At 60.1% G+C, this 25,300-nt stretch overlaps 2 protein-coding genes across 3 annotated transcripts; one reads left to right on the top strand and one right to left on the bottom strand.

The window, feature by feature from the left end:
- The first annotated feature begins 11,230 nt into the window (after positions 1–11,230).
- CBX8 (chromobox 8) lies at positions 11,231–15,694 on the top strand. 2 transcript variants are annotated; one of them, XM_071764687.1, is made up of 5 exons: positions 11,231–11,383; positions 11,802–11,845; positions 12,062–12,127; positions 12,226–12,292; positions 12,453–15,694. In XM_071764687.1, the coding sequence occupies exons 1-5, from the start codon at positions 11,315–11,317 to the stop codon at positions 13,287–13,289; spliced, it is 1,083 nt and encodes a 360-aa protein (XP_071620788.1). In that variant the 5' UTR covers positions 11,231–11,314; the 3' UTR covers positions 13,290–15,694. The 2 variants fall into 2 exon arrangements, with proteins under 2 accessions (XP_071620788.1, XP_071620787.1); XM_071764686.1 differs by having other exon boundaries at positions 12,202–12,292.
- Positions 15,695–19,218: 3,524 nt separating this feature from the next.
- Positions 19,219–25,209, bottom strand: CBX2 (chromobox 2). Its single transcript, XM_071764594.1, has 6 exons — positions 25,097–25,209; positions 24,961–25,004; positions 24,385–24,450; positions 22,967–23,036; positions 19,943–22,501; positions 19,219–19,820 (listed from the first exon to the last, which is right to left on the bottom strand). Exons 1-5 carry the CDS (start codon positions 25,166–25,168, stop codon positions 21,188–21,190), a joined length of 1,566 nt encoding a protein of 521 aa, XP_071620695.1. The 5' UTR covers positions 25,169–25,209; the 3' UTR covers positions 19,219–19,820; positions 19,943–21,187.
- Positions 25,210–25,300: the final 91 nt, after the last annotated feature.

Here is a 25,300-nt window from a genome sequence, read left to right as displayed (position 1 = left end):
CGGGGAAAGCTGAAAAATACCCTTTGTGTGAGCCTGGGCATGGTGATTTCAGCAGATGATGGGAGGGGGGTTGCCCTCCCCTTCCTCTCTGGGCACTGAATTCCTGGGGCTCCACACGGGCATTTCTCCATCTCCTGCTTCCCGAGGGGAAGATGCCTGTTCCCACCGTGATGCCGTGGTGGGGAATGAACTCCGCGAGGCACTGCTTGTGGAGCTGCTCAGAGCTCCCAGGCACAGGGAGGAGAAAGAATATACTCTATATTTGAAGGGAGGGGGGAAAAGAAGAAAAGAAAGGAGGAGGAAAAAAAAAAAAAAAAAGGCATCAGGTCCTTTTAAACATCAGAGATCATCTTTGGAGAGGGAAGGTTTTGCTCGGTGGCAGGGAGCCACCGAGGAATCTCACAGCACAAAATAAATAGTAATTTTTATGTATGCTATTAAGCGTTATTTTTCACATATATTAGTAATTCCGAATGGCTTGAAAAAAGGATGAAACGTTGTCCCTGGATGTACCATTCATTTGCAGCGCAGTGCAATCCAGGCTGTCATTTTAACATCAGGAATATATTTTACAGCCGCTGCCCTCTGTGCACGCCGGGTCCAGCCGTGACACTATCCTTCCTCTGCCCGTGTCCTTCTGGCACGTGAAGTCACCAGCAGCAGATAAAACAGGGAGATACATTGTGGGCTGTGCGGAGTGGTCAAACGCCGGAGGTGCCTTGCCTCACCCCAGCTGGCTGCTGGAATGATGCCTTATCTTCAGTTGAAGGGCTCAACCTGACCCTGAGCCATTTTTAACCCGAGGTAGAAAGAGCCCTCTCTGGGTGTCCCTCTCCCCTTTGAAAAATTCTCCACTCGCACCACGATATCTGCTCTCCTGGCGTTTTTCATTTTTGTGCCTCTGCCACCTGCAGCAAACCCACTTTTCCAGCGTTTGATGCTTCACTTCTTGAAGATGCTTTAACTCTCAGGACTCAGAAATAACTCCAAGCAAACGCAGTGCAGAGAGACCCAACCAGAAGACACCTAATCTCCTGTATCACATTTCCATAGTCCGTGCTGCAAGCAGCAATTTGTGGTTCAGCAGCAACGGCTGAGCAGAGACGAGCATTATCACAGGAATTCCTTCCATCTCTCGCCTGAGTGTGTGACAAATAAGTCTTGTCCGTGGAGTTGACTTTTCTGGGTTCGGACTAACAGGCTTAATTCTTTTTTTCTTTACCTGGGAAGGCATTTTTGCCTTGTGCACCTCCGTTTCCCCGTAACTGGGAATTTGCAACACCCCGTGTGCGTGGAGAGAGTAACGCCAAGGTGGGAGATGGCACCGAGAGGCCAGGAATGGAAGTCCCCTGGAGGACGTGGGCTTCCAGCCGAGGTGCTCCGTGCGAGCTGGCTCCCTAAAGGGACGGGGAAAGGGACTGGAAACGGAACCGAAAGTCTAGGACTGTGTCCCGAGAGATGCCGAATCACAAAAGGGGATGGGACAACCAGCCCGGCAGCCGTTTGGTTGCAGGGCTGGGGACATGGGGGACAGGGGCAGAGGCAGGGACAGTACTGCCAGCCAGGAGAATGCCGGGTGTTGGCAGGGAAAATTCGAGGCAGAGCAGGCTGGCGGTACTGCCTCGGTGTGTGGCACTGGTGAGCCCGCTCTCACGTGTAACAGTCTCCGGTAGCTCAAAGAGACACTGAAATATTGGAGAGGAGTCGGGGAAGAGGCAGGGATGATTCCGCGAGGGCGTGGGGAGCCCGGGAAGCCGCAGGTGGTGAGGGGCTGCCCGGGGTCTGAACAGGAAGGTAAAAGACATTTTGATCAGACCGTTAAGCCTCTACACAGGGAAGAAATCCCGGGGCTCGGCTGAGATTTAATCTGGTAAATGAAGACTCAACAGGATCCAGCGGCTGGAGTCCGCACCAGCAGCAGCTGTAACGCGGTGCCATTTCCACCGCGTCAGGAAAAAAAATCCAGGTGGGAGGATAAAAATCGGGGCTGCTCGGCATCGCCCTGAAATATGCTGCCAGTCAGCCCCGGGGGTGTAACCCGCGTCCTGGGGGATAGGGACGGGCAGCGGGGGATTACACTGCCCTACCCTGGTCCTAAAACACCCCCTCTCCCTGCAGCACAGTATTTTATGCACCCCTGTGCCCCGCCTTGCCTTGCTGGGTCTGTATCGTTACCAGCTCTGATTTGTGTGAGATTCTTCTCTCCAGGACACGTAGCGGGACAGGGGGGAGGGGACAGTGGGGAAGCATCGGCTCAGACGACTGCGAAAGTGGGAGGTATACGTGGGGAGGAGGGAATTACCCCCGGGAGAACCTGGAGTGGAGCAGGTCAGACACTAGGGACCCGCTAGCAGTCGATACAGCACCAGGGGCTTCACAGCGGTCCCGGCGTCAGGGAAAAAGAAGCCGGAAGACCATTGTGGCTATTGGCGTGGCCCGTGGGCGTCCAGTGGCGGCAGCAGGATGAGACCTCCTCCTCGGCAAACACAAGGGCGGGCGGGAGGTCCCGGGGCCACCGGCTGGCTGCGTCCCGCCGCGGGAAGAGACATCCCGCCGGTGTCCTGGCAAGAGCGGGAGGAAAACGAAACGGGGACGAGAAAGTGGGGTAGAAGCGGAGCACGGCGCTCTTAAGATGGGGGGCAGCCCGGCGGGACAGGGGATGCCCGACCCGGTTCAGCCCGGCCCGGATCGGTGCTCACACCCGCAATGCAGCAATGGCGGGGCGGCGGAGCGCTGTCGGGCCGGCGGGCTCGGCTCTCGGCGACGCGCTGCATTGCAGCACTGCAGGAGCCCCCTCCTTCCCCGCTCCCTTCTCCTCCCGCTGCCGCTCGGCTCCGGAGAACCGGACCGGAGTCCCTCTGTGCTCCGCTCCCGCTAGCACAGGGATTCTTCACCCGCTGCCACGCTCCCGTGTCCCGTGTACAGCCAAGCCTCCCCCCTCAGGCTGGGACCACAGCCGTGGGGCGCGGGACACTCTCCCACCCCACCGTGTCCCCTGGTTTGTGCCAACATTCATTAACCCCCGCGCAGGTGGAGGGACAGGGCCCCCCTCCGTCGGGGCAGCCGCCGTCCCGCCCTCCCGGCCCCGCGCCCCCGGCACGGCCCCGCCGCTGGTTCCGGCCGCCTCCCTGCCCATCCGCACCATCCCCTGGACGTGATGCCCAACCCACTGACCCCTATGGCCTCGCGTGGGCCACACGCTACCCGAAACTTCCCCACGGGCTTCCCGCGAGGGCGTCTGGGCTGGTTCCGCAAGGAGTTTTGTACCGCCACCGGGACCGGGCAAGGCTGACGGGCGCTGTGCAGTGATACCCGACCGTGGGGCCGACCCTCCCCGACGGAACGGACTCCCCCAGCCGTCGGGACACTTGCGCTGTCAGTAGGGCGGGGGGTGAGAGGCGACCAGCGCCGCGTCCTCGGCCCATCGGGAAGGTAGTCTTATGGCCGCGACGGGGTCCTTTCGCTCATGACAGCAGCCCACAGACCGCTGCCAGCCCCGCATAACCGCGTCCTGCGTGGACCCCAACAGCCATGACCCGCGGCTGCTGTGTTCGAGGGTCGTGAAGGGGAGGCGGGGGTGATCCCTGTGGGAAGGAGGCGGCTGCGACCTTGCGTCCCGGGACCTGCCCCACTGCCGGGTGCGGCGCCGCGGGGGTGGAGGGGAGCGAGACCCCCGGCAGAGGGGGGGGACACCCGCCCCGGCACAACGGGGGCCCGTTCCCAAGGCTCCCGTTCTGTTTCTGCTTTGGGAAAACGCCAGCACGGTAACAAAATGGCGGGGAAAGGGTGGGATTGTCACGGCAAGCCCTACAGCGCTGCCCGGCCAGCCCCCGGCACCACCCGGCCGGGCTCGGGGCGTCCGTGCCGGCGGCAGACAGCGGGGCAGGGGACCCCCCCCGAGCTGTTCCGCCGCCCGGCCCCGCCGCCCGGCAGAGCTCCGGTGGAGACGCAGCTGCAGAAAATGGCTGCTCGGCGGAGCCCGCTGAATCCTGCCATGGGGTGGGGGGGAAGACGGGGACCGCAAGAAGCAGCGCAGCCCTCCCTGCCGACCGCCGCCCCTCTCCTGGGGAGCCCCGGGACAGGCGGTGCGGGGACGGAGGCCCCGCGGGGCGGCGGGACCGGAACGGAGCCCACGACGAGGCGGGGCTGGGCAGCCGGTGCGGAGCCTCCCCGTGGGGAGCCTCACCTGCGGTGCGGCGGGGGACTGGGGGGAACCCGCCCCGATCACTCCCGGCCCGCCGCGGCGACACGTGCCGGCAGCCGCCACCCGGTGCCCGCCGAGGCGGAGGACAGAGGTGGCTCTGAGCCCGAGGGCGGTGCGGCGGAGGGGCGGGCCGGTCACCCCCCGGGGCCCGCCTCAGCCGCTGCCGCAGCCCCCGTTTTCGCGCTCGGTTTAAATAGAAAATAAAATTAAAAGAAAATAACGACGCGACTCAGTCACGGCAGCGGCTCCCCGGCAAAGCCCCAACGAAAACTCGACCCTGCAACACCGCACCGCCGCCCCCCGCCCGCCACGGCGGTGGACTCCCGGCGCCTGCCCACGGGGCGGGAGAGGACGCGCGTGGGTGGTCAACCGACGCCCGCGCTGTCTCTCCCTCCCGCAGCCGGTGTTCCTCTCCCAACTGGTGCATTTCGCGGGTGTCCGCGGATCGAGAGAATGTCCAGAAACGGCGAGCGTGGGAGACAGACTGGGGTGATCCTCCCCCCCACGAGGGAGCAGCGGCGGGGTCTCTGAGAGGGCTGACTCTGCTCGTTCATGCCGGTGGGACACGGGAAAACGTTTCGCCACACGGGTGGTTCTCCTGCGTGGAAACCATGGAGGTCGCCAGTGGCTCCCGGGAAGCCCCCGGCCGGCGCAGCCCCGAGCATGTCCTGCGGGGTTCCCCTCCACCGGGGTGCGGTAGGGCACAGCAAAGCCCCCGGTCTGTAAGCCCCGCATCGGGGTCACCTCTTTCCACGCAGCTCCACGGTCCCGTGTCTCCGTTCGGTGGAGCGGAGCAGGGGGGCTACCCCGTCCCACCGCCTCTCCCGGCCCCAGGACCGTCGGGGACCTGTCCGATACTCTCCTCCGCTCCTTCCCCACCAGGAGCTCCGCCGCGGCTGGGACAGACCCGGTCTCCTCCGTGACCGTGACAGGCAGTCACGCCACTGCCCCGCGATGCCGTCGGTGCCCACGACCGGGCAACTCGGCCGGGACACCCGGGGCAGAAAGGAGCAACGGGGCAACACCGGGGGTCGAGGGGGGGGCACACTTAGGGGGGTGGGAAGGCACAGTGGAGGGGGGGATCCCGTCGGGGGTCACCTATGGGAACAGGGGGTGCCAGCTCTGTCCCCACGCCCCCGGGGGCAGCTGTGGGGGGGGTCACAGGAGCCGTGCCCCTCGTGAGAGACGGTTGCTGTGATACCGACGGGCCAATGAGCGCTCACCAGCTCACCCCGGGCTCTGCCACCGCTTCCTTATATGGTGCGCACCGTCCGCGGGGCGCCGCGCGCATCGCCATATAAGGGCATGAACCTAAATACAGCATTTACCTTGTGCGGGGTGGGCGGGGCCAGGGAGGGCGGACGGGGCGGAGGGGCGGAGACCGAGCCGGGGCCCACCGCAGATTCCCCCCGCAAGGCTCGGGGGAAGCCGCTGCTGGTCATTAGGTGGAATGCTAATGGACCCCGTTTCACCTCTAATTGCTTTTGTTAAAAGCGGACTGTCGGGGCCGCTCCCGAGTGGGAAGGCGGGCAGGGATGGCCGCAAAGCAACGAAGGGTCGTTCCAGTAGCCCCCCCCACCCCCCGGTCATCTGTCACATTCCAGATGAAATCTCCCCCGGAGGGATCGCGGGGCGGGCAGCGCGGCCCGTCTCGCCCCAGTGGGGCCGTCGGGTGGTCCCTGCCCATTCGTGGCTTTCCCGTAGCCACAGCAGCGAGGAAGTGGATTCGTCCTTCTGCCGTCCTTGCTGCACCGACGTGTCGGCAGCAACGCAGGCGGGACGGAGCAGCGCCAGCTAGACGGGGGCTGTTTCGGAGGGGATACCCCAAAGCGTTCACGTTTCCCCGCTCCATGGAGCGCTCGGGTCGGTTCCTCTCTCGCCGCCCTTTGCACACAGCTCGTAGTTATGTTCCGACAAATAATCAGCAAATTCAGAAACCCCGGAAACAAAAGGTCTTTTGTGCAGAGCTCTCGCAGCCTGGAGCGAGGCGATAAAGCGGCCACCCCCCGCCCCCCGGCCGCCCCGCCCCCGGGAGCAGCACTCTCCTCGAACCAGGGGTTTGGTGGGACCCGCGGAGCTGCGCGGCTGCAGGGGGGTGTCCAGGCGCCCGGGGGCAACGAGCGGCTCCCGGTGCGTGTCAGTACGCCCGCGAACGGGGAGTCGGTGCTTTGCCGTGGGAGCTCCCCGCAGGAAGGGAGAGATGGGCAGGGAACCCCCGATGAGCCTCGCCGGCGCAAGGGGTGTGCTCCTGACACGCCTTCCCCCCTGGTCCTAATGAGGAGCGCGCAGCAGTGGCTGCGAGGACACGTGTGAGGCGGCTCCCACGCGCAATGTCGCCGCGGGAGACTCTCCGACGGTTTGCGGGTGTGTGCTCCGGGGTGGGGACCGCGGCTGCTGTCCCCCGTCGTGACCGCGGAGAGGAGGCACCCCCCCTGCACCACGCGGTGCCTGGCACAGCGCCCCGGGCGCGTAGCCCTGCTGCAGCCCGCGGTGCAGGGGGGGCTCTCTGGGACGGAGGGGGTGGCAGTGCCTCCCGGGGGTGGCGGGAGTGCCGCCCGTTGCTCAGCTGCCGCAGCCGCCATTTCCAGTAGGACGGTGCCACCTATGGAAAGCACCTGGAATTAATCGGCCCGCCGGGGCCGTATAGGGCAGCGTCGCGTTGCCGGGCGGTACCGCGGGGATGAGTACCGGCGCCGGCTGGAGGAAGCCCTAGTAACCAGGGGATAACGACCAACGGGGGGGAGAGAAGCGCTCCTGCCCGGGATCCCACAGCCCTGGCCCGAGCCAGGGTGCTTAGTGTGGTCCAGCACCCTTTCTAGGGGGTCCCCCGACTTGGATACTCCGTGGATGTGTCCCGCAGGGCACTGAGTCCTGTCGCGGCGACTCCGTCCCGACATCAGAGCGAGTGCGGCGCCTGGCACCCAGACGGGGCGAGGGGGCTCGGCCCGCGCCAGTGGCAGACAGGAGAAATCTCCGGGACGGGCGGGGCTGCGGGTAAGCGAAGACGGCTCTGCACCCGCCCGACGGCTGTAGCGAGGGGAGCTGCTTGACCTGGGGGAGTGCCCCAGGTCCTCACCCTCCCGGCACACGACGCCCGCACCGTCCCCCTTCAGCTGCCCTCGGTTCTAGAGAAAGGAGCAGCAGCCGTGGCCAGTGGCCCCCCGAGGTCCGCCGTGCCTAAGCCGTAGCCACCGGGGCACACTTCCTCCCCCTGCTTGCCGTGGCCGTCAGCGGCTCCGGGGAGGCTCTGTCCAGGCCGTAATTCGATGTCAAACACATCGAAAAGCAATCTTCCACGCATGGGAATTCCTGAGCTGATGGGAACGGTAAGAAGCGGCCTCGCTGGGCCACCGATGCCTGGAAAATCCCTGAAATCTCCGGGGACCTCCGTGCGCTGGACAGCGGCCGCTCCCTCGGCGCCACTGGGGGGATGGCCCGGTGAAAAACGTGGAAAATGAGGGAAGCCGTTCCCTTCGGCACCGATCCCGCGGCTGCCCGCGGCTCCGTGTACGGCCCCGTTTCCGACATCATCCACGGTCCCAGGGGGTATGGTCCCGCCCCGGCCGCCGCCTCCTCCCGCGTGGCTTGCAGGTGCCGCATCCCGGCGCCGGTCTCCGCTTTCCCTCTTCGTCCAGAGCTGCTCGGAAACGAAATGCAAGCGGGTGGGGGGCTGGGCATCCCCCAGCCCGGGGCAGAGCGGGGGAACGGTGCGTCCGTGGGGTCCCCGGAGAAGCACCCGTCTCTCCGGGACAGCCCGACACCGGCCCGGGGGGAGCGTGGAATTTCCCCGCGGCTCGTCCCTGGTCCACTAAGCCATGGGGGCAGGGAATCGTTTTCCCACCTAGTTCGGGAACGGGACCGGGCGGGCAGAAACCGGGAACCGAGCCGTGTGGTGGAGCGGGAGTCCGGAGCCGGCTTCCCAGAGGGTGTGGAGATGGGTGTGTGTCCACACATGTTGGGAATACGCGTGGAACAGGAGGAGAAAGGATCGCGACCTTGGAACAGCCGGGTCTCCGACCGGCACCACCATCCTCGGCCACTCGGGAAAACGAGCCGGACGGGGAACTGGACCGGCTTATAGTCGTCCCGAGCGCGTGTGTCTGTGGGGTGGAGCATGACGGTCACCAGAGCGCAGGGAAACGGCGGACAAGAGCCCATCTGAGGCTCTGGAATCGATCGGGCGGGCGGTTGGGTTAGAGCCAGCTGCCGCCCGCCCCGCCGGCGCCCCCGCCTCAGCCTCGCTTGGACACGCGTGTTCACCCATCTGCTCTCACACGCGGGCCTGGATAGGGCAGCAGCCCCCAGGATTCGTTACAAAGCTCGCAACCCTGGAACCCCCCGCACAGGGAGAAACGAGGGGGGAGCCGGGCATTGTGCCGCGCGGCGGCCCTCTGAGTCCCGAGGAGCTCATTGCACGAGTGCGGGCTGGGAGAGCGGAGATACGACGGCCGAGGGGAGGATTTGGGGGCAAATGCGTGGAAACGGGGTTTGCCGTGGCCGCATGCGTGCGCGCCGGACCGCAACCGTCCTCGAGTCCCCGTCGAGTACCGGGACCCCGGGGCAGGGTCGGGGGCGGCTAGGGCATGGGGGCGAGCGGTCTCCCCCGGCCGAGAGCCCGTGCGGACCCCAGCAGCCTTCTGCCGTTGACCTCGGAGCGTGGAAACGGCCCGTGTCCAGGCTCCGCTTCGGCTCCCAGTGGCCCGGCCGGGCGGGGAGGGCAGGGGGTCCCGCAGAGCTGCCGGCCCCGAGCGAGGGATTCCCCGTGCCCCCTCCGGCAGCGCCAGGGACTTCCCCGGAGAGGCAGAGACTGTCCCACCCGCCGCTGTCTTGTCCCGCGGCACCGGGGCGGCTCTGTTCCTCATTTCCTTCGGGGCCAAGATCCCCAGGAGCGGCTGTAGCCCTGGCCCTGGCTCGCCCACGGCCCGGGGGCTCTGGCCGCGCACCTCCCCCCACAGCGGTGGTCGCTCCCCTCTGCTTTTCCCGCGCCGTTCTCGTTTGCGTCTCTCCTTGTCCCTGCCCACCCCGCCCTCCCCCCCAGCTCCGCAGCAGCAAACCCGGGAACCTAGCCCTGTCCCGCGCATCCCGCGTGGGTCCCGGCGGAGGACGGAGCGTTTCCCCCCGCTGATGCCTGCGCAGGAGGCAGCCGGAGCCGAGGCCTCTTCCCTCTCCGCCCCATGCGTGATGGTGGGGCTCCGCGCAGGCGACGGGGCAGTGGCGGCGGCTCAGCCGGGAGCTCCGCGGCCCCTCAAGGGCTCCCGTGGAGGGAGGCTTGGCCCCAGGACCCTGCTTTCCACCAGCATCAGGGACACCGGCAGCGCAGGAGGGGGCAAATTCCCGGTGCCCCGAGCTGCAGCACGCCGGTGCCGTGGGGAGGGGCCCCGCGGACTCTTGTCCCGAGAGCCCCGAGCAGCGGAGCGAGCCGGAGTCGGCGGCCGGGGAGACGATCCGCCCCGCCACCCCGAGTTCCGTGCCCCTCGATCGGGTCTGCGCCCACTCCCCCCGCGTCTCTATTCTGCGGGGCACCGTTCCGGGAGCGGCATTCGGGCCGCCGCGTCGTCGTTGCTTTACGAGCCTTAATTAACGAAGATAAATTCGACATTAACGAAAAACTCCCCGCAACGGCGGTCGCCCGGAGAAAAGATGGAGCGGGGGGTGTTCTCCCCCAACCCAGCCCCTCCGCCCTCCCCGAGGGCCGCGTCGGGCCAGCCGCGCAAAACCCGCGGAGTTGGAGGCGAGAGGGTGGGAGCCCGCGGGAGCCGCGGAGGGAGCACTTTGTCCCCGTGACCGCGGTCACGGACGGAGGGATGGGACAGGGCTCCGTGCCGGTGGACAGGACCCACGGGAGACAACGATGCCCGGGACTGGAACAGTCCCGGTGCTCTCCGGTCCCAGCTGTCGGTCCTGTGGTACCCGTGGCTTCCCCCGGAAGGTGTCCCAATTCTAGGGGAAAGGCAAGAACTCAGCACGGGGGGTGGTCTCACATCCACGCTGACCTCGTCGTCTCCGCCACAGCGGGCCAGGTGCCCTCCCGGAGACCAAGAGCAGTCAGAGCGGATCTCCGGTCTCGTTTACCGGAGACGAGGCACAGTGAGATTCCCGGGACCATCCACACTGTGGAAGGGGACAGATCCGAATGGACCGGACCACCGGAAGCCCCACTCGCGGGTAACTCCCGGTCTCGGGAACTGCCTCACTCGTCGTGACAGGGTCGCTGTTTATCTCTGGTACCCACCCGACGGCGCCCCGCACGATAAACCCCTCCCTCGCCACTCGCCTCCCCGACACGCGTGTCTTGGTTTCCTGTGGCTGCCTCGGGGATAGACTCTCTGCGGGAGAAGGCGACAGCTCATGGACAGAATCGGGGTGGGGTCCGGGGAGGTCCCAGTACCTCCTGGCATCCCCACGGTGCCATCTGCGGCTTCGCGCCCCTTTTTGACAGGTCACGCGGGGGGAGAGGGACCAAATCCCGCTGTCCCCGAGGTCACCCTCCCGAACCCTGGAGGGAGCTGCCGGTGCGCGGACACCGGAGGCCTCCGTGCTCGGTCGCCACAACGGAGACACAGATCCCTTTGTCGCAGCACCGGCCTCCGCAGGAGGACCCGGGGTCCCCGGCCCACCCCATCCAGGTACCAGCGGGGGTCGACCCTCTCCGTCCCCGGGTCTGGGGGCGGTGGTCGGCAGCATCACCCGCGCGCTGCGCTGCTCTCCCGGGGTGCCTTTGTGTTCTTCTCTTCCCCCCGCCCAAATTCATTCTCCCCCCAACACTGCGGCCACCCCTCTGCTCCGGATCAGGGGGTGGTGTGGGGGGCGTGGAGGGGCGTGGCAGGGCGTGTCCCCCCGCCCCTCCTTCCCCGTCCTCCCCCCATCTCTTTCCCCCCCTCCGGACCCGCCCCCCGCGCTCATCAGGACGCGGCGCACGTCGGGGAGGGCGGAGCGGCGGCGGGAGCCAATGCGGCCCCGGACGGAATATTCCACCCGGCTCCGTCAGCAACAAGTGCGGGGGGGTGCGGGGAGGTGGGGGGGGCCGCGGCGTGACGTCAGCGGGCGGAGTATTATGGTCTGGGCTGCGCTGGCGGCTGCCGCCTGTGTGCTGCGAGCGGCCGCGTAAACATGGAGCTCTCGGCCGTCGGGGAGCGCGTCTTCGCGGCCGAGGCCCTGCTCAAGCGCCGCATCCGCAAAGTAGGTGCTCCCCCCCGCCGGCGCTGCGCCTCCTCATCGGGGTCTGCGCGACCCCCACCCCCGCCCCCCCTCCCCGGCCCCACCGCTGCGGCGGCCCCGGCCCGGTTGCGGCTGGGCGCCCGCTGGGGGCGGCTCTTTCTCCCCGCCGCATGCCCGGGCGGTCCCCGTGCTCCGCCGCTGCCGCCCCCATTGCCTACCCCCCGCCAATTATTTTTTTTAATTATTAATAATTTTTTTTAATAGCATCTCCCCTCCTTCCCCGCTTCCCCTTCCCCCTCCCCCCTCCCCCAGCGTGTTTTTGACACGAGCCGCGGACTCGTGTTTGCTGCATGCGTGGAGCCGCGGGTGGATCTTTGTTGCGGGCGGTTATCGCCGTTCCCCTCCATGCATATTTATTTTTTCCTCTTTGCATCTGCAGGGGCGCATGGAATATCTCGTAAAATGGAAGGGCTGGTCTCAGAAGTAAGTCGGCCGCTTGTCCAGGGGCTCTGCAGACAGGGGGCTGTGGGGGGCTGCAGGGAGCTGGCTCTCTGCAGCTTTGCACCCCCTTTGTAGTCGAAGCAAAACTTGGGTCCCTGCCTTTATGCCCCGTATTCTTTTTAATTTTTATTATCATTATTATTTTTAACTTATTTTTCCTGGCTCCTCATGCCCTTCCCTCTCTCTGTGCCCCCCCAGGTACAGCACTTGGGAACCCGAGGAAAACATTCTGGACGCTCGGCTGCTCGCAGCCTTTGAGGAAAGGTACAAGGCCTTTGCTAGCAGAAGCCACTGCGCTTGTAAATATGTTGCTGTCTTGTAGCTATGCTGAATTGAAGCTTTGGTTTTTTTAACACCTCTAGGGAGCGAGAAATGGAGCTATATGGGCCCAAAAAGCGAGGCCCCAAGCCCAAAACCTTCCTGCTAAAGGTAAGGAGACTGGAGCTCCGCGTGTGCTGGTGCTGGCCTGGGCTGCCTGGCTGGGCCCCGTGGAGGATGCTCCCCTGCAAAGGCGGCCTCTCCTCTTGTAAGTTGTAATTATGCAGCCGGATGGCAGGATAATAAAGTCACTGATTTATCTTCTTTGCAGGCCCAGGCAAAAGCAAAAGCCAAAACCTACGAATTCCGCAGTGACTCTTCCAGGGGAATCCGGGTGCCATATCCTGGCAGGTCCCCCCAGGAGCTGGGCTCCACATCCCGGGCTAGGGAAGGACTGAGAAACATAGCCCTGGCTCCTCAGGGCAGCTCCAGCACCAGCATCCCCAAGGGAGACAGTATCCGGGACCGGGTGATCCGCGTGGAGGAGAAACCGGGGGAAACCCCCAAAAAAAGAGGCCCAAAACCCAGGAAGGAGCTTTACAAGGACCTGGCAGAGACTCTGGATGCTTCCAAGAGGAAACTGGGGGAGCCGGGGGACAAGGTGGGGGACTACCTGAAAGCCAGGAAGATGGAGGAGGTGGCAGCAGGGACGGCCAAGTTCGGCTCGGGACACAGCGTCATCCAGCTGGCCAGGCGGCAGGACCCCGACCTCCCCGGCACCCTGCCCGGCCCCAACCGAGCTGAGGTGGGTGCCAAGCTGGGACCCACCGAGACCTACCCTCCCCGGCTGGCCAAGCACCGGGCGGACTTTCTGGATGCCAAGGGGCAGGAGGGGCTGGACCCGGGCGGGCCCAAGCTCCTGCACGGCGCGGTGAGCCCCGGCGTGGGCAGCCTGTACCGTGATGGCGTGGGGGGCCAGGCGGGGCGGCCCTCCCTCATCGCCAGGATCCCTGTCTCCAGGATTCTGGGGGACCCCGAGGAGGAGTCCTGGAGCCCCTCTCTCAACAACCTGGAGAAGGTGGTGGTAACTGATGTGACCTCTAACTTTTTGACCGTCACCATCAAGGAGAGCAGCACGGACCAAGGATTCTTTAAAGAGAAGCGATGAGTTTCTTGGCAGTGGTGTTGGGGTTTTCTTCCATGAGATCCAGACAAAAGCTTGGTTAGAGCTTGGTTGGCCTTTTTTTTGCCTTTTTTCTTTTTTTTTTTTCTTTTTTTTTTTTTTTTTCTTTTTCTTTTTTTCCTGTGTGTTTTTTGTTTGTTTTTTTTTTTTTTTTTTTTTTTTTTTTTTGTCCTGGAGAGGATTTAGAAACTGTCCTAAATTCATTAACTCTTTTTTTTTTTCCCCATGTCTTACATTTCGTTGGAAAGATTATCTCTAGAGTTATATTTTCTATTAGATGTAAATATGTTATTTAAGAAAAAATGCTTATATATATATATCTATATATATATATTTCAACTCTGAGTTGTTTTATTTAAATGCAGACAACAGTGACTGCTCAGTTGCTCTTAGAAAGGACAATAAAACTGAGAACTAATGGAGTTCATGCATCTGTTGCAGGAGCTGGTGTACATAACGAACAATGTTCATAGCTAATTATCTTCTGGGTTTTTGGTTTTTTTTAACTATTATTTTTCATATGATGCTGTGGATGGTGGAGGGGGAAGTGTCCCTCCCTCAGAGGGCAAAGTGCCCTGTTTTCTTGATTGTGATAGAAGGTGTTGCTTGTACAATCAAGTGTGCTGTATCCAGAACTGTTGCCATTGACAGTTGAAGTGAGCACTTGAATTTCCAGTGTTGTTGGGGAGGGGGTATTTCCAGTCTAAAAAAAAAAAAAAAAAAAAATTATTGCCACAAAGTCAGGGTGGGGAAAAGCATAAATCCATATAAAGGCTAAAGCTGTTCTAGCGGAGTATGAACTTGAATTACCTTTTCTTGTGGAGGAAGTGGAGGTTTGTGTGTGTAAGGTTCCTGAGAGGGGTGATACTGAAATGCACTTTAATAGAGTTGTCATAGCAGTTGTGGGAGATGGGACTGAACTGAGAATCTGTTTTCATTTTGTCTGGTTGCTTGATTCTGTTCCCGCATCCACTTAAAAAAAACAAAACAAAACAACCTAAAAAGAAAAAAACAAACAACAAGAACCCCCTCTGTTTACATTCCTGAAATGCCAGAGAGGTTTGGAGGATAGCATGTCACTGCCCATATTTAGATGCTTTATACCACTATAGAAAGTGAATTTTATTTTATCCCCCCCCAACACAGTTCAATTGAGGCTGTTGGAAGGCTCCAGATGAAGTGTTTTGTAATAGCCACATCTCTCTGACAAGTCCCAGAGCCACCTTTATGCATTCAGAGACAATAAATATTTCCCTTACGCTAGTTAAACAATAGCCAAGAGGTGAAATGTTCCTGTGCGCAAGCAGCCCTGCAGACTCGGGGGGAGTGGGGGCTTTTTGGGGTTTATTTCCCTGTGTTATTTCTCCTGGCTTGGCAGGACCCTGCAGTTACTCTCCCTGGGCTGGGGCAGGGCACAGCCAGGAGGGTTTCATGGCTCTGTACAAAGTGCAGCAGCCATGGAGGGCGGGGAAATGGGGTTGCAGCCTGACCCAGGTGGGGAGTGTGTCCTTCCCCTGTGTTGTGATTTTTTTGATTGCAGTGGAGCAGTGTCCCTGTCCCAAAGCCTTGGTCTGAGCATCTCTCTGGGTTGGAAAGCACAAATTTGCCTGTCAGTGTACGGGGCTGGGCCAGGTCCCCTCTTTCCCTTTGGCCATCACTGGCTGCCCCAGCTGTGCTCTTGATGGCTCCTGGCTCAGGGGGCAAAAGCACAGGGGGGCTAACAGTGGGGAAAGGGGCTGGGGCAAGGAGCAGCCCCCACTCTTGGGCCCACCCATGGCTTCCCCTTACTCAGTCTCCTTCCCCATCCTTTTTTTGGGAGCCCTCTCCGCTGGTCTAGCCGGGGAGATGCTGTATTGACTGTACAAAGGGAGACATGGCTGCAAGTTCTGGATTATTTTTTTTTCTTTGTTTGGGGTTTTTTAAGGCATATTTTGTAAAATTGAGATTTTAACTTGGTTTGTGTGAAGAACCAATGTGCTGGTGGCAGTGCCAGGGGCAGCCCACACAGGCCACACGTGTTGTTGGAGGGATGGTGATGGCATTGAGCTGCCTGTCTTCCTGCTGCCCCTGTGCCAGGGCTGGATGGTTCCTTCCTTTGCAGAAGAGCCCTGAGCCACACCGGGACATGTGTGTGTCCAGCCACACATATATGGAGCAAAACGTACATGTGGGTGTATATGTGTGTATGTACATAGTGACATATATACTGAGTGTGTGTGCCTGAGGGTGTGTGCGCGTGAATTATTTAAATCTAAGACTTGTATAAAACTGATTTGGCTAAATCTCAGTCTCGGAAGTGATGCTTAACTACGTTGTCTTCTGCCAGCTGTGAATGTCTGTATGAGACCTGCTTTTTATGTCAGTTTAAATATATACTTTGTAAATAGAAACGTCTCTGTCTTCCCTTTATGGCCCTGGGCGAGGGGGGCCAGGGAGTGCTCAGCCCCGGGTAGGCTGTGGGGCCCTGGAGGGTTGGGCGGCCCCACATCCTCCTCTGCATGGGTGGGCAGGAGCCGGGGACGGGGCCCGACGAGGCGTGGGGAGTCCGGGGTGCCCCCGGGCGCAGGTGCCGTCGAGCGGGACCCCCCAGTGTCAGACGGGGAAGCGGCGGGCGCCATGTGCGGTTTGGCTCTGAGGAACGGCCCCGGGGAAGGCACCAGGTACCGGCCGGGCCTCGGGCCGCTCAGCGCTTCCGACGGGACGGGCAGTGCGGCGGGGGGGTGGGTCGGAGCTTGGGGCGCGGCGGCTGCCCCTGCAGCCGATCACGGCCTTTGTATTCAAATTTGCCCCAGCCACGCAGGCGGAGGGGAGCGCGGGATGGGGGTGGGTGTTGGTCGTTTTTTGAGCTGTGTCCTCATTAACCTCCTTTCCGCGCTCGGCCGGTGACAGGCGCGGCCCCGCATTATGGGAGCTGTCAGCGCCTGGGCGCGGAAAATGCGAGGCGAGGAGGAGCGGGAGAAAGAGACGCACAATGGCGCCTTTCTCCCCCAGCCCAGCGGGGGGGCCCTTTCACACGGGCCGCGGCGGGGCCCCCGGCGGGGCGGACGCAGAGGGAAGGGGGTGGTAGCGGTGGTGGGGGGCACGGGCTGATGGAGCCCCCGGATCCGTCCCGCAGAAGCCATTCCTCCCCCCCTACACTGAGTGCCGGGGCGGCTGCGCGCCCCTCCCTGGACTCTGCTCCCTCCCGACGGCAGCCCCGACGGCAGAGACCCGCGGGTCGCTTGACCCAGCCACGCCGCAGTGGGAGGATGGCTGTACCGCTGCCGCCCAGAGCCCTCCCAGGCCGGCCCAGCCCCAGGGCGGGTCCCGGCCCGCAGGTGGGGGCGGCCGGGCGGGGCCAGTGCAGAAAGGAACCACCTGGGACCCCCAACCCGGGCAGGCGCAGCTTCAGCCGCAGAGGAGCCCGAGGATCCGATACATCCGCGCGGTAGGAACCGGGGCTCGGGGCGGGCCGCGGAACGGCCCGGACCCTCGGGGAGAGGAGTGGGGGGTGGTTGCTGGACTCCGGTTCCCCTCGGATCTTGGGCAGCGGCAGGAGCACCGCACTTCGGAGATGGGCAGGGGGGGTTAGGCGGTTTCACAGGGCAGCGGTAGCCCGGGGGGTGGGAGACACACCCAGGCGGTACTCGGAGCTGGGGAGGGGTGTCAGACTCCCAGAGCAGTGACTACACCAGGCTGAAAAGTTTAAAAAAATATTTATTGATATCCTAGAAAGAGTAATGGAAAAGTTATACAAAACAAAACACCCACCCGACGTAACCATCTCCTAGAGTCTTCCTGCAAATAAATTAAAAGCAGCCCAGAGGGGGGGGCTCAGCACTAGCATTAGTGTCCAGGAGCACTAGAAAACACCCGGCGAGGTGCCGGAGGGTGCTGGGGGCCCCGGGAGCGGGGACTGTGGCCGGGAGCTTGTCCTGCTCGACAAAGCCCTTGCGCTTTCCCAGGGTAATAACATCTCCAACTTTTGTTCTCTCAAAATAAAAGCAAACAAACAGCTGTAGTTTAAAGCAATTATAAGTGTCATACAGGAACGGTTTGGCTCTCTCTTTAATTAAAACATACAAATCAGACCGGTGACTGGCAAAAGTTACAAGAACAATTGTTCTCACCCATCCCTCAGTTTCTTTCAGTAAAAAAACCTCTCCGTCTCCAGAGCCCTTCACACCCAGAACAGAACCAACGCAAACTGAAGCTCCTGAACCATCCCCAACCCTCCACGAATTCCAGGGTTTTTTTGGTACAAAATATATATAAAAATAGACTAAGTTTCTCGGGAAGATGGCTGAATTGGCCACCTCTTCCAGTCCAATGAAAAACAACAAGTCTGCTTAACCAGATTATGCCTGAAGAAAATATCCATTCAAAATACAAATACTGCAGGACTTTCCACATCGGAAAGCCCTTAGAAAATGACAAGTGACAAACGTTTAATTGGCTGTTTGACACATGGCTGAACACCCTGACCCATAGCAGCAAACTTAAAAAAAAAAAAAAAAAAAAAAAAAAGAGAGGGAAAAAAAAAAAGTAGACCTTGAATACTAATCATACTGATGGGTAAACAGGGTCTGTGGCTGCTTTCAGCCCCCATCCACAAAAGATTACAGTGAATCACTCACATAATGTGCCTTTCAGAGGCAACCCCAACAGGAACCCTCTGCTCCAACATGATCCAGAAATGCGGGATGGGGAATGGGCTGGCAAAGAAGCAGGAGGAGCTGAAGGTCAGTAAAATTTCTGGATTATTATTTTCACCATCCTTAGACCTTTGGAATCGGACCAGCTGGTGAGCAAAAGGCACAAGAGCAAAGTGGTGACAGCAGAGTCCAGCTGCTACCAGGAGGGGATGCACCCAGGAAGAGTGGGCCATGGAGGAAAGGTATCACCACTGGGATATGTCTTCCCCTGGATACAGGTTCAGACCCAGCGACCTTTCACCTGGCCAGGAGCAAGAGCAAGCCCCCACCATGAAGAAATACGTGAGTTTCGACAGGACCCTGGATGGAGCAGCAGTCTTGGAGCCAGTGCACAGCAAGCACAGCACCCACCATCACAAAACATAGCACCCGTGGTCACATCTTGTCTCCTGCACCCTCTGTGAATGCTTGCTTGGTGCCCAACATCTTCTTGGAGCATCCTCAGATGCTTTTTCCACCTCGGAGATACCAGCCCCACATCCTATTGCTCCAAGCACGAGCATCCCTGCTGGGCTGGTTCAGGTGGGCATCCTCCATCGCTGTGGCAGGGTTTTCCTTGACAGCTGAGCGTCCTGCTGGGGAACAGGAGACCTCTCCCTGTCACTGTCATGGCTGTCCCTAGGACCCTGTGACCACCCAGCTTGCATAGGCACAAACCTGTTGTGGGACCGATGTCGCAGACAAAGCTGAGATAAGGACGGCCCGGAAGGCACATTGTCATTCAGTCTGGATTTGCAAAGGCCAAGTAGCAAACATTTGGTGTGGGAAAAAGCATTACCCCAGTGCTCCTGGATTCCTTGGTTCTTATCCCTAAACACCCGTATCCCCAGCACAAATGCACACCCAGCAGAGACCATGCCTGGAGCACTTGTTTCTGTGGACAAAGGCTGAGGCTTCCTCAGACTGCTCAGAGCAACGGTGGCTCATTTGGCAAAGTTCAAGACTAGAAGGTAAACAGCACAGACTGTGAAGTTTTGGCATCGTGGAGCTTGAAAGAATCTCTCCTTGGGAACCTCCTCCAACACTCCCTCCTCTCCCCTCTGCCTGGCAGAATGACACAGCAGAGCAGGGCTGACACCCAAGGCTGCCTGGCTGCACCTGGGCAGAGCTGGAGCTTTGAGAAGCCTGCACAGGTCCTCCTGCCAGATCTGGATGTGATTCCACTCACCCTGGCTTGCTACCAGCTCATGCAGAACGCTGTGCTCAGCTCCAAGCCACCAAACTCCACGCCCCAGGACAGCTGGGGTCAAATGCCAAGGCTATGGGAGAGCTTCTCTGGAGAGCAGGAGCCTCTGGTTGATGCTGCAGCCACCACTTGAGAACAACCACAGTCCTTGGCCAGCCAGGCAGCACATGCAGCTGGTGCTGGCTTTGCATTTCCCCTGAGAATCATGGGCTGATGCTTCGAGGATGGGCTGATGCTTCAGCAGCACTTGTGCCCCAAGTTTGGTCCACTAATCTTTGCACTGATGCTCATCCAGGGTGTCACCCAGCAAGGGTGACCTCTGGAGCCGTGCCTGTTCACACACAAAGCCAGCAGCTCTCCTGGAGATGGGCAGGACAGCCCTTGGGGACACTGAGCCACACACTGAGACCTGCTACACTGCTTTCCATCTCCTCTGAGGAGGGAGTTCAGCACTGACAGAACTAAAATGACCTCGAAAGCTACTAAACTCTGCCTGAACTACTGCTGCTGATAATTTTTTCGGGGAAAAAGACCTCTGTAAAAAAGTCATTTGCAATTACAAGCGAAAATGAACACCCAGCTTCTGACCCAGGATGGCTGGATGAAGGCAAGTGGCTGCCACCAGCCCCCTCGCTCCTTGGAGAACCAGAGGTGTGAGGCACCTGCTGCCTGGTCCTGCTCTCCTTCCCATTCCCACTGTTCCAGACCATCCACACAGATGTCCTCAACCAGTTTCTGAGACCTATGGCTGCAGAAACTCACGGATGCTCAGCATGAGTCAAACCCAGGGGGTGTTGGCTCACCCCTGGCTCTGCCCAGGCCCTGCTTTTTTTACCTGAACTCCAGCACTGATCTGGCAGACACTGGGCAGTCCCAGTCCCAACCTACCTGCTGTGGGAAGGGTTCATGTGTTTGGCAAGACTTAAAAATATACTCCCCATCTGGGTCCCAATGAACACCTGAAGCCTGTAGAAGGGGAAGAGGCTGGTGATGCCGGGACAAGGCAGAGGTGCTGGGGCTCCCCAGGCTGCATGGCAATTTAGGCTTTGCTTTCCTCTAAAGATCAAGTCACTGTGAAGAAGCCAGTGGCTCCTGCTGACTCCCAGCCTTGGCAAAGCCCTCCTCTCTGGGTGGCAAGGAGATGCCTGCTGCCAACTGCCCCCTGCTCTAAAAGAGGCACCTTTGAAGCCCATATCACCAATAGCATCTGGGATTCAGTCTGCTCTAGACTGGGTTTGCTCCCCTCCCTCAAAAAAAAAAAAAAAAAAAAAAGAAAAAAAAAGAAAAAGAAAAAAAGAAAAAAGGATTTTTCCTTAATAAAAAATGTAAACAATATTTCCCTATCATCTGGAAACCACAACGAAAATGTCATGGACTTCACCATCATTGGAAGTGACCTCGCCCAGGGGGGTGGCTGGGCTGAGCATACCCTGAAAGCCCCCGTGTGCAGCCACCCCAAACCCCCAAGGACTGGGTGCAGTGGTGGTCGCATTTGGATTGATTTGTGACTCCCAACGTCTCACAGATGGATTGACAGGGAGCCCAGAGGAAAGAAAAGGATCTGCTTTCCCTCTCTTGAGGATAAGCCTGGCCCATGGCAGCTCCACAGCCTCTCCCTGCTGCCAGAGAGACACAGACCTCATAATCTGCCATTTCAAGCTGTAAAGCAAAGAAACCCATGTACAGTGAAGCCTGGCTCAAAATTTGCCAGCCTGTCACCCCCAGCAGCACCAGGTGCCCCTGTGCCCAGAGAATGACATCTGCCACTTCCACTTGGGACAGCAGCTCTGGAGAAGATGGAGAGAAGCTAGGAGGGATCCACTGGCCTGCTGGCAGTTCTGAGCAGGTTTCACTGTGGCTTTCTCAAGCCTCTCTGGACACAAGTCCCAGCAGGTCTCATGAGGTCTCTGAGTTCACTTGAAGAAAGAAAAACCTGATGGAAGAGCTGGGCAAAGCTGAGGGAGAAGATGAAGGACCCTGTCCCTCCTCTCCTGCTCCTGGGCTCAGTATTGCCGTAGGTTGAAAAACCCAACACTGGTGGGGGACTCCTTGACCGTCACAGTGATCAGGTTAGCGGTGACATCAGTGACAAAGACATGCTCAATCAGGCTGCGGGTGGGTTTCCAGTCCTGGCTGGTCTGGATAGAGACAGACATGTTCTGACCCACGCCTGGGAAGGATGCCGAATCCCGGTCCGAATCCGAGCTGGTCTCCTCGCCTGTGCTCATTTCGGAAAGCGTGGCCGGCTTGCGGTTCTCCGTGGCTGCGTGCCCCTCCTGCGTGCTGGTTTTGGCCAAGTCCCTGTCCCCTGCTCGGTGCTTCTCACTCTTGCTGCCATCCCCCCCTGAGAGAGTACCAGTGCCAGCAGCGTTCACCCCGGCGCCCGCCACGCTGCCCTTCCCACTGGGGGCTGTGCCACCACCTTTGGCCAGGGTGCTGCAGAGGTGGCGAGGGAGGCTGCTCCCACTGGCCCCACTCGGACCATTTTTGACACTCTGCAAGTTCAGGGCTTGGAGGTTCAGCTCCTGGCTGGAGGCTGGCTGGTTACTGGCCCCAGACGAGCTTGCTGGTGTCTTGCTGCCATTGTGCATCACTTGGCCTCCTGCAGGAAACCCTGATTTCTGGTCCCCTCCAGCGCCGCTGCCGGGAGCTTTGGCAGCCTTGGGTCCTGGCATGCTCAGTCCAAGCTCCCCAGATCCTTTCTGGTTCCTCATTTTTAAGTCCAACCCTAAGCTGCTCTTGCCGGATGCCTGGGCCTTCAGTGCCAGCCTGCCCAGGGGTGAGGTCTCTGCCGAGTTCTGGCTTTGGGACATCCTGTTCATGTAGTGCACGATGGAGCTCTGCCAGCTGATGGCCCGGCTGGGGCTGGTTGAACCACTTTTCATCATGTTGGGAAGGTTCTCTGCAGCTGAACCTCCTGTGCTGAGCCCAGCCAAAGCTCCTGGTGGGTCCTTCAGCAAGGCCATGCCTGAGCCCTGTGTGCTGTGCTGGGGCTGCAGCTTTCCCGGCAGCTTGCTGCTGCCACCAACCTCTTTCCGGGATGTTTTCAGCACCTTTGTCAGGTTCACTGTCCTTCGAGCTGCTTTCTGCTCTGGGGGAAGAGGTTTTCGCCCACGCTTCTTCCTGGAAGCATCTTTCATGTCGGGCTTTGCCACCAAGATCTGAGCTTTCTTCTGAGGTACTGGATGAGTCTCTCTGCTGCGGGGACCTCTCTTTGCTTCCAGGTCACTTTCATCCTCTTCATCAGAGGAGGAGGAAGAGGAGGATGTGGAGGAGGAAGAGCTACTTGACTTAGTTTTTGCAGGCATCTCTGGTTCCTGTGAAGCAATGGAGAGAGGCAGGGAAAGAGTTAACACAGGTCACCAAAGAATGATTCTGGCCACTGCAAATCCTTCAGTGTTGCCTGGCCAAGTGCCTCAGACACAAGCAGGCTCATTCTCCACTCCACTTTAGTTGATCTGCTCATCCTCTGCCATAAAATGAGTTAAGGAGTGTACAACACAAAACCAACCAGGCTTAAATGGCAGGCAGGACCCTGGTGCTAGGAATCTCTTTTTATCCTGCCAAAAGCAGTGATGAAGAGATGTCCTCCCCATCAACCCACCCATCACCACAATCTTCAAAGCCCCTAACATGGGGTCTGCAGCATCGGTGTCCTTGCCATCCTCTGGAGGGTGAGCACCCACTGTACCCCACTGGCAGACAGAAGCTGACTGCTGCCTTCCACAGCCAGAGCCTCTCCAGTGCTGTCCCAGTTGTGGATTTCCACCACCAGGACTCACCACGTGTTTCCTGGGTCTGCCCCTGGGCCGCTTCCCCCTCTTCCGATTCTGCACTTCTTTTTCGTGTTCCCTGAAAAAGCAACGAGTAGGACAGTGTTTTCAGGGAAGCAAGAAACATCCACGATCATCCTAGTTCCTCCCTTTCTTCTGCCATTGGGATGCTGTTATCTCTGAGCACCAGCTGGGACGTGTCCTTAGCCCTTACTGACATGTGACAATCTTACGGGATCTGAGCTTGATCACTTACTTGAACCCATGCTGAAAAGCCCCGAGAACTGTACAGAAATCCAGAACATGGTGCTTTTCAACCTTCCCCATGTGGCACCTGGACTGCTTGCTCTTTGGGACTGGCCACAGGTCACTGGAAGACTGGGGCCATGGAGGCAATGCAAGAGAAAAGAACTACAGAGTGAGGAAAAGGTTAGAAAAATTGTGGGCTGAGACCAAGGACAGCTGTCTGGAGGTCGGGGTGGTCAGCTGGCTCAGCAGCAGGCATCTGCCCTGATTTACTGGAGCAGATGGGAAAGGAAAGATAGTTCTCTCCTTTGCTGGGCTCATTTCACATCTTCTGCATCTCCTGCTGTGGATGTGGTGGCCCAGGCCAGTGGCCACACAGAGCCTAAGGTGAGTGTTTTCAGGTCACTATACTATTCTGTATTTCTTTGTTTAACAAGGAGCATTAAGGTATAACACACACAGCTAATTAAACACCACACTGCCTGCGCTAGCCACTAGGTTCCATTCCTAAAAAAAAAAAAAAAAAAAAAAAAAAGGATCCAGAAACAAGTTATAATTAAATCCTGTCATAAACTTTAATAATTTTTATTAATATGGAGCCAAAATACTTGGCAGTGCTATGCTTGCTGTAGCCAGCTGGCTACTTTTTCACCTCCATGTGTGGTTCCTGGTGTACAATAGCTGTGGAACAATCGCTGTGCTCCACTCAGCTCCGGGCAGCAGCCCCGACATTGGACACCATTTTATCCCACCCATTACCTCCTCACCCTCTCATAGCCGTGCCCTCCCAATGTACATTTTGGGGCCTTCCGAGATCACTGTTTTTGCAGTCCCAGGTGCAGTCTCCCCTCTGGGACCTGCATTCCCCCCCCAAGCACAGCAAGAGCCCAACTAGGGGACGGCTGATGAGAGCCAAATCCCTGCCGTGCTCCTGGTGTGGAACCGGAGCCAAACTGGATTGTGGACTGGGCCATGAACCCTCCATGTTTACCCAGCCCGGGGAGAAACGTGTCCAAGGTGGATGGACCTGGTCTGTGATTTCAGGAGGTGAACAAAAGGTCTGGGCCATAAAAGGCACGGCCACCTTTAGCCTGTTGTTTCCACAACTTCCCCCGCACGCGCAGCCAATTAGAAGTTAATTGACTTTATCGTTCGGTAAGAAATATTTATCGTTTGCTCACTTCTTTTGGAAAGCAAGGAGGAGTCTTGGATCAAGGATGTTCTCCTCGGGCTCCCAGCTGTTGTGCCTGCAACAGAAGACACGGACTGGGCGAGAGCGCGGGGCCGGTGCTCCCCACCGCCCCCGGTACCGGGGAGTTCATCCCAAACCAAACGGGCCCCTCGTGGGCACGCGGCGCTGGACCAGCGGAGAGCGGGGCATCCCTGCACCGAGGGCCGGTACCCCCGGCGAAGCGGGTAGGGGAGAACGGGCCGGGGGAGGGGGCAGATAGGTGAGGGGGCGGCCACGCCGCCGCGGAATGCTCCGCGCATCCCGGGGAAGCTCCGGTTTCATCAGGGGGGGTGTGGGGCCGGTGCCTGCCCGCCGGGGGGTGTCTAGGGTCTAGGTTCCCGGTCTAGGGGGGGTGGGGGGAGCGAAGCCCCACGCGGCAGCGGGGAGGGCCGGGCCGCGGCCGCGCTTATTTGTAAACAAAAGGAGCGGCGCGACCCGAACAAAAGCGACCGGGCGGGCGGTACCCCCGCGGCCGCGCACCGTTCCGCGCACCGCACCGCGCACCGCATCCCGCAGCCCCGCTCACTTGGAGGACCAGCCTCGCCACTTGACCAGGTACTCCAGCTTGCCCTGCGGAGAGAGACGGGGAGAGGCGCGTTAGCGGCTGCCGAGGGGGGAGGTCGGGGGAGAGGGGGGCGGCGGGGGGGGGCGGCGGGTCCCACCTTGCGGAGCCGCTTGCTGAGGATGCACTCCGCGGCGAAGACCTGCTCTCCCACGCTGCTCAGCTCCTCCATGGCCCCGGCCCCGCACGCACGCACACGCACACACAAGGGGAGCCCCCGGGCGCGCCCCCGACGGCGGCTGCGCGCGCCCCCGCCCCCCCATCCCCGCGCGCCCCCCGGCACAATGCGGCGTGCGCGCCCCCG

This window comes from Heliangelus exortis, chromosome 20 (assembly GCF_036169615.1).
Source record: "Heliangelus exortis chromosome 20, bHelExo1.hap1, whole genome shotgun sequence".
Classification (NCBI taxonomy): Eukaryota; Metazoa; Chordata; class Aves; order Apodiformes; family Trochilidae; genus Heliangelus; species Heliangelus exortis.
Note: the sequence above shows the minus strand (reverse complement) of the source record. Positions and strands in the feature narration are given on the sequence as shown.